This window comes from Triticum urartu, chromosome 5A, assembly GCF_056163025.1.
Source record: "Triticum urartu cultivar PI428250 chromosome 5A, HENAU_Tu73, whole genome shotgun sequence".
Lineage (NCBI taxonomy): Eukaryota > Viridiplantae > Streptophyta > Magnoliopsida > Poales > Poaceae > Triticum > Triticum urartu.
In genome coordinates this window covers 464,131,911-464,139,118 of record NC_141877.1, presented here as the reverse complement: position 1 = coordinate 464,139,118, position 7,208 = coordinate 464,131,911, and the positions used below count along the sequence as shown (strand labels likewise).

The 7,208-nt window shown below is 44.0% G+C and overlaps 1 protein-coding gene across 1 annotated transcript; it reads right to left on the bottom strand.

Annotated features, from left to right (window-relative positions):
• Positions 1-2,502: 2,502 nt before the first annotated feature.
• Positions 2,503-3,546, bottom strand: LOC125556213 (uncharacterized). The gene is made up of 2 exons (XM_048718993.2): positions 3,153-3,546; positions 2,503-2,934 (listed from the first exon to the last, which is right to left on the bottom strand). The coding sequence occupies exons 1-2, from the start codon at positions 3,430-3,432 to the stop codon at positions 2,705-2,707; spliced, it is 510 nt and encodes a 169-aa protein (XP_048574950.1). The 5' UTR covers positions 3,433-3,546; the 3' UTR covers positions 2,503-2,704.
• Positions 3,547-7,208: the final 3,662 nt, after the last annotated feature.

Below are 7,208 nucleotides of genomic sequence, written 5' to 3'. Positions count from 1 at the left end.
AATACCTAGCCGCCCCAACCAGACGTACAGTTGTCACAGCAACTGGAACTGGTCCAACAAATCATTGTCTTCAACGAGTCACTGGTTTCATCCATTCCTTCCCTTTACTTACTGTTGGTCCTTGTGAAGTCATTGTATGATTGCATTATCTTCTGTCTTCACTGAGTGACTGTGTGTTCTGATTGGCTTCATAATATCTTCCTACCCGATCCTGACTACCTTGCTACTGTTAGTCATTGTGCTTTCACTTCACTGAATATTCGACTATGGTTTGCCTAGTGTAGTCTACCTTCCGCTGCATGGTAATAGGCTTGCTTATATTGTTTGTCTTCGAAACTCCCATGTTTTGAAGACTCTCATAAAAATCGCCTATTCACCCCCCCTCTAGTCGATATAACGCACTTTCACTATGTGATCAGAGATCTTATGAAGTAGGACTTGAGAAAACAAACCTTTGCAGCCGGAGAGAACAATTAATAAATTCATTCCGCCGAAAATCCAGCTCTCTCGCTAATACTATTACGACATGTTGATTAATTTTTAAGTGTTTCGTTTACTATGAAAGCGAAGACGTCCTCCTACAGGGTAGTCTTTAAAAAACGCACCGATATGATCTAGACTGTTAGTTATAGTCTGTGAAATCGGGTAATCTCTAGTAAGCCCATGAAATGCTAGGAGTATGACTTATATGCTCCACCCCACGGGGTAGCCCTGGCAGCCATGTACTTGTAAGGATATTCAGTGAAGCTTGTTCGCGCAAGACTAACAATTCAAGGCATAGTTAATTGTTTAATTGCGGATAAGTGCAACTGCTTGTTTAGGTGAAGTTCATCCTTAAACGATCTCTACTGATCTACAGTTACATAATACAATACAATTGGAACAAACGCAATCCAATGTGCCTATGAGATCTGATGGGGGGTTGCTAGATTTATGGGACTCCATCCACTAAATATTATACCTCGGCCAATCTCGTAGGTGCATCTCCTGAACTGAATGTTTAAAATTGATCCTAGTATTTTACTTACGAAAGCGTCTTTATGTTGTATAATATTATAAAGGGTTGGATATTGTATGCTCAGTGGCCTCTGCCCTAGCCCTGTATCTTCCCAAAACCTACTATTATTAACGTTCTCTACGATGAAGTTGGTTCTATTGAAAAAGGCACCATTTGTTCGCATTAGCCTCTTCCAAAAAAGTGAATCGTTCGGCTGCGACATTACTTGTGCAAGGGGCTTGGATTGTAAATACTTGTTATGCAATAACTGTATCCACACACCCTCCTCCTCTAGATAGCATGTATAGCCATTTATTGAATAGGCACTTGTTCTTTAACTCAAGGTTTTTAATGCCTAAACTCCCTTGGTCATTCAGCCTATAAATTATATCCCACTTGGCCAACCTGTGCTTGGCTTTAGTCTCATCGCTTTGCCAGAAAAAACATTGACCAATAAAAATCCAACATTTTTCTTACTCCCCATAGGTACTTGAAAGAAGAGCAATAGGAACATCGGCATATTTGTAAGCATGAAATTTATCAGAATTAGCCGACCCTCATAAGACATAAGCTTGCTCTTCAAGCAACTTAGTTTCTTCTCAAATCGATCCTCTATGCACTTTCATTCTTTGTTGGCCAGTTTTCGGTGATGAATTGGGATTCCTTGATAACTAAACAAAAGAGACCCCAACTCGCACCCAAACAATTGTATATAATGTTCCCTTTCCTCCTTGGTGTGCCCAAAACAGGACAGTTCACTCTTATTGAAATTGATTTTCAAGCCAGACAATTGTTTGCAAAGACACAAAACCAGTTTCATGTTTTTAGCATTTACCATATCATGTTCCATAAAAATAATTGTATCATCTACATGTTGTACTATAGATACCCCATCATCTACAAGATGAGGGATGAGCCAACTCACCTGACCGTCCTCTTTGGCTCGACCAATGAGAGCCACCAACATATCAACAACGATATTAAATAGGATAGAAAAACATCGGATCCTCTTGTCTCAATCCCTTTTGTGTCTGAAAGTAATGACATATGTCATCATTTACCTTGATCCTTACATTGCCCTTTTGTATAAATGATTCGACCTGCTTTCTCCAGGCCGCATCAAAACCCTTCATACACAAAGCCTGTTGCAAAAATGATCATTTAACTTTATCGTAAGCCTTTTCGACGTCCATTTTGAAGATAACTCCATTTAATTTCTTTGAGTGAATTTCATGTAAGGTTTCATGAAGAACGAACACACTCTCCAGGATATGTCGTCCCGGCATGAAAGCCATCTAAGTCGGTTGCATCACAGTGTGCGCATTCTGTTTGATATGATGACATGGATCGTGTTAGATATATTTTATGGTTTTATGCACCTACGACCATGTTCGTGAAGCCATGAAGACTTCATTGTATGCAAAAAAATTCTTTTTGGAAAAGAAGGCTAAACCCTGGCCTCTGCATCAATTGATGCATACAACCATCTTTATTAACTATTTCACAAATATTTGACTAGAAAATACCTCAAGACTTTATTGTCTGCAAATGGTCAACCTCTGGTTCATATTCACTTATTCAGTAAGCTTCACTTATCATTTTTAGTTTCAACATTAAGTAGAAGCAACTTTACACAGTTAATTTGGAACACAGAAATTCCTCCCGAATTACAGTCTCTAGCTTATCAGAACATATGGCGAATCGTGGCTAGAAGAGAGTGAAGCCATCGTCGTAGGAGACGTGGTGCCCACGGCGGCACGGCGGCGCTTCCTCGTCCCGCTCCTGGCAGCAGCTCCACCTCCCCTTCCAGTTGGCACGGCCGGTGTTGGGGCGGTCGCCACGGTCGTTCCACCGGTAGACGATGACCCCGCTCTTGTCGCTCCACTCGCCGTCGATCCCTTGGTGCGGCGGCGACAGCGAAAACAGCCCCTTCTCACCTGCAACACAAACACGCATATGTCCACTCTCAAACGGGCCTCGGGAAGCTCCTCCGGCCTATAGTTTTGCATAGGCTGCTGCAGTCGTATGCATGGGCAAGGACGTTCGTGGTACACAGCACGCAGAGAGTCGCAAGCCCAACCGCAACCTGAAGATATTTTGCAACTAGTGTACTGTAGTGTGATGCAGCAGTCAGTGGTGCTGATACGATACCTACCGGTGATGTGGCCATGGAAGGCGCAGGCAGCAGCGGAGTTCTCCTCGTCCAGGTACAGGACGCCGCACCTCAGGCATCGTTTCCTCTGCTCCTTCCTAGCCTTTGCTTCCTCCTCTGTCGTCGCTGCTGCTGCGGGAGCATCGCCTCCGGTGGTCGCGCAGATCTGCCCGCGGTGCCGCCACGAGGCAGCGGCAGCGGCAGCGTTGCGGCGCGAAGGACCGAGCGGTGGCAGGGACAGCTTGGGCGTCGAGAGGGTCGGGGTGGGAAAGGTACTCGCCATGGCCTCACGCCTGAGACTGAGAGGATGTGCAGTTTGTCACTTGCAACGTGAAAAGTATATTAGGATCAATGTTGGGGACATCACTTATCGGAAACTTATCGGTCGACCCATGATAAGGGATAAATCGGCCAATTTATCGGCATATCGACCGATTTATCGCCATATCGGTTGATTTATCGGTCGATTTATCTTATCGGCCAGACAACGATAAGCGATACATTGGCTGATTTATCGAAATATCGGAAGATATCTTGAACAGTGATTAGGACGTGCCCTGGGGCCTGGGCTAATGGGCATTCTAGCGTGTAAGGGTACCTTCAACGCCTACCCGTAAATTCTCTCTACATCCATCTACGGACTCATATGCGGGAGACGTCATTCAACCGCAGCCACATGCATTTTATTTTTGACTACAACTTGAACCAATTGAATGAAATTCAAAACAGATGAATTTCATATAAACACATCCAGATTTCATATAAACACGACAGATTTCATTACATTTACATCAAAGTAGTGCTAGTCCGGCTCTGATGGTATAATTAATACATACTCTAACTGGTCGCCGGTGCCCATCCCCCATGTCCGACCATGAGCCCCGAGAAGTGAAACTGAAGTGAAGCTGAAAGTGACGTTGTCCGCCTCAACATCGCCGCCAAGCGACTAATCGGCCGACGATGTTGAGTCCACCAAGATTGGAGTCGACGGGAGGGGGAGGAGCGGTGGCCTTCCTGAGACACGAGTGGCGGCATCTTATCGTGCACTATTCTTCCTCGCTGTCGGCGGCGCTCGCGGACGTGCCGGCTTCGTGGTCGTCACGGCGGGGCGCGGACTCGGCGATGTCCTCCTCCTCCTCCTCGGTCTCGCCGAATCACCTTGTAGGTGGCTGCCACCTCCGCCACCCGCTGACGGTACCGCCAGCGGGCGAGGCGAATCTCGTGGCGGAGCAGTAGGACTCGAGCAACGCCTCCTACTCCGCCAGGTCCGCGTCCGGTGCGACAGTCCTGCCGGCGACGAGCTGCTGCTCCGCCTGCACGTGCTCCTGTAGGAGGTGGTTGTTGTAGGCGGTGTTGGCCTACACCTCCCGGAACTTCTCCTCCTGCTCCTCCTGCACCATGTCCATGTAATGGGCACGGGCCTCGCCGATGGTCATGGTGCAATGCACCGGCAAGGGTGGCGCGGAGGAGAAGGATGACGCCGGTTCAACGCCGCAGCGTCCTCCATTGGGACGTCGTCGTCCTCTGGCTGCCTGCCGGCCAGCCAGCCGACAACAATGGTGGCCATCTCCTTCTTCTGGTCCGAGGTTAGCCCGTCCCAGAGAGTTTTGGCGGGGGAAGGATCCATGATGGGAGTGGTGCGAAGAGGGATCAGAGGTGGATGACTGCGGCTATGGCCAGGGCAGCGGTTTATATAGCAATGGTGGGCAGCAGAGGAACGGACGGGTGGCGTCGGAGAAGACGCCTCGGCAACCGCGTTCCATCAATGTGGACGGCATACGGATGGAGGGCCGGCCGTCATGTCGTTTGAACGTGCGGCAGTCGCCTGCACAGGGAAGCATCATGGGTGGCGCTCTCTCGGCCGGCGCGCCACTTCAACGATGACGCCAGTGAGCGGCCATGTCCGTTCTGGCCGGGTATGAATGCGGGCGCTGACGCTCTGAAGCAGTGTTAACCGAAAACACGTGGAAGGGGGTAGGGTTTTTGGTTGGTCAGGACGGTCAGAAGAGTGCTTGAAAGCGGTCCGGATTTTCACAAAGCCCCTCACATTTGTCTCTCAAAAATGAAGAAGCACGTCGTATGCTTCCACGGAAGCACAAGCTATGCTTCTAAAAAAAGTGAAAAAGCACAAAATATGCATGGGTTTTGGTTTTTCTCGGTTGCTTTTTTATTTTTAAAAAACAAAGCTGTAACGGTTTTTGTTATTTTTGTATTTTTATTTTCTCATAGAAAAAAGTTTTTCAAAACATATTAATATATGATCTAATTTACAAAATATGACATGACGAATCAAAAGGTGTTTGTGATTTAGAGAAACGGTTTGAGAGATTAAACATTTAAAAAATGAATTTTTGATAATAAAGGAAAAAAATTAGGTTGTGACAAGGGACTCACAAACATGTGTGCATTTGTCAGCACCAGGGAAGATGAAAAGTTGTACGTATTTGCAATGGGTAACCTTTAATTAGTGATCTCACTAGTTGATGTGCAATACCTATTACGCGTGTGCGTAGTATGTCGGAATTTCCGATTTGACGCACGTTGCCGTAACGTGTCGCTTAAAGGCACAACTTTTAGTTGTATGCAAAGCTTTCTCATTCCAGTTTAAGGAACCTTCTAAATTCTAATAGGTTTTATTCTAGTTTTACCGATTTTTGGAGCCTTCTAGAAGGTCCCTGAATCTGTTCTTTTTAATGTTTCTTCTTTTACTTTTTTTCCATTTCATTTCCTTTTATTTTTTCATAAATTCATTATTTTCAAAAAGGTCAAATCTTCAAAAAAATGTTCAGGAATTTAAATTTTGTACGCACTTTTTGTAAAATTTTCAGAATTTCGAAAAATTGTTCACTTTTTAAAAAATATTAAAATCGTCAAGATTTGTTCAAAATTTCAAAAAATATTTGGAATTTCAAAGTTGTTCAAAATTTTAACAAACTGATCACAAATTTCAATAATTATTCGCTTTTTCATAAATGGTCAGAATTTCAAAAATTGTATTCTTCAAAAAGAAAACAATGTTCAAGAAATGTTTGATCAACCTCTATTGTTAGTTCATAAAGACTCGCACTGCCCAATAATCATGAATGCCGGTCTACAATGAGATGTCGCGAGTTCGATCGAATGTGGGTGCACTGCCTTTTTAGGATTTCTACGCAACACTATTCACACTACAATGGATTCGCTTGGGTGACTGCTAATGGGTCGGCCCAGTTGGGATTTCCTTTGCAGCCCACCGCTGTTTGACGCAGTGAACGTCCAATAGGTGCTCCCTAGTAGATAGCTTGGTATATGGTTGGATGGTTAGAAGGACAGTGGTATCCTCACCTCATTAGGGTTCAAATCCTGGTGCTTGCATTTATTTTGAATTTATTTTAGGATTTCTGGGAATACATGTTTAGTGGGAGGAAACGCTTCCATTGACTACGAGACGCCTACGGTGACTTCGTAAAATCTTAAGATGACATGCCGGCTTAATCTTTCGGGGGTGCCCATAGGGATAGGGTGTGCGTCTGTCCATACATAGGGGTAATTGTATGAGCGTATATATGAGTGCTAGCGTCTGTACCGTGTTAAAAAAAAGTAGATAGATCAATAGCAACCTACCGCTCACACGCGTCCATGATTTTGCGCAAAGTTGGGCCGGCTCATATATAGAATCACCTTTCGATCCTTTCCTGACATGTTTTTTTTCTGTATTTTAGTTATATTTCCCTTTATATTTTCTATTTTCAAATTTTAATATATTTTCACAATTCACGAAAAAAATAAAATTCATGAAAACTTTTTGAATTAGTGAACATTTTTTCAATTTTGTGAACAACTTTTGATTTCTTGAACATTTTTTCAATTTATGATTTTTTTTCTAAAATACCTCAAACAGTTTTTGGAATCATGAACATTCTTTGAAAGCATGTACGTTTTATAATTCACGACCATTTATTTCCAATAATGATCATTTTTGGATTTTGTGAATACTTTTTGACTTCACAAAGAAAATTGGAATTCACGAACATTTTCGGAAAATCATGAATATGAAGATTGGAATTCTTGAATATTTTT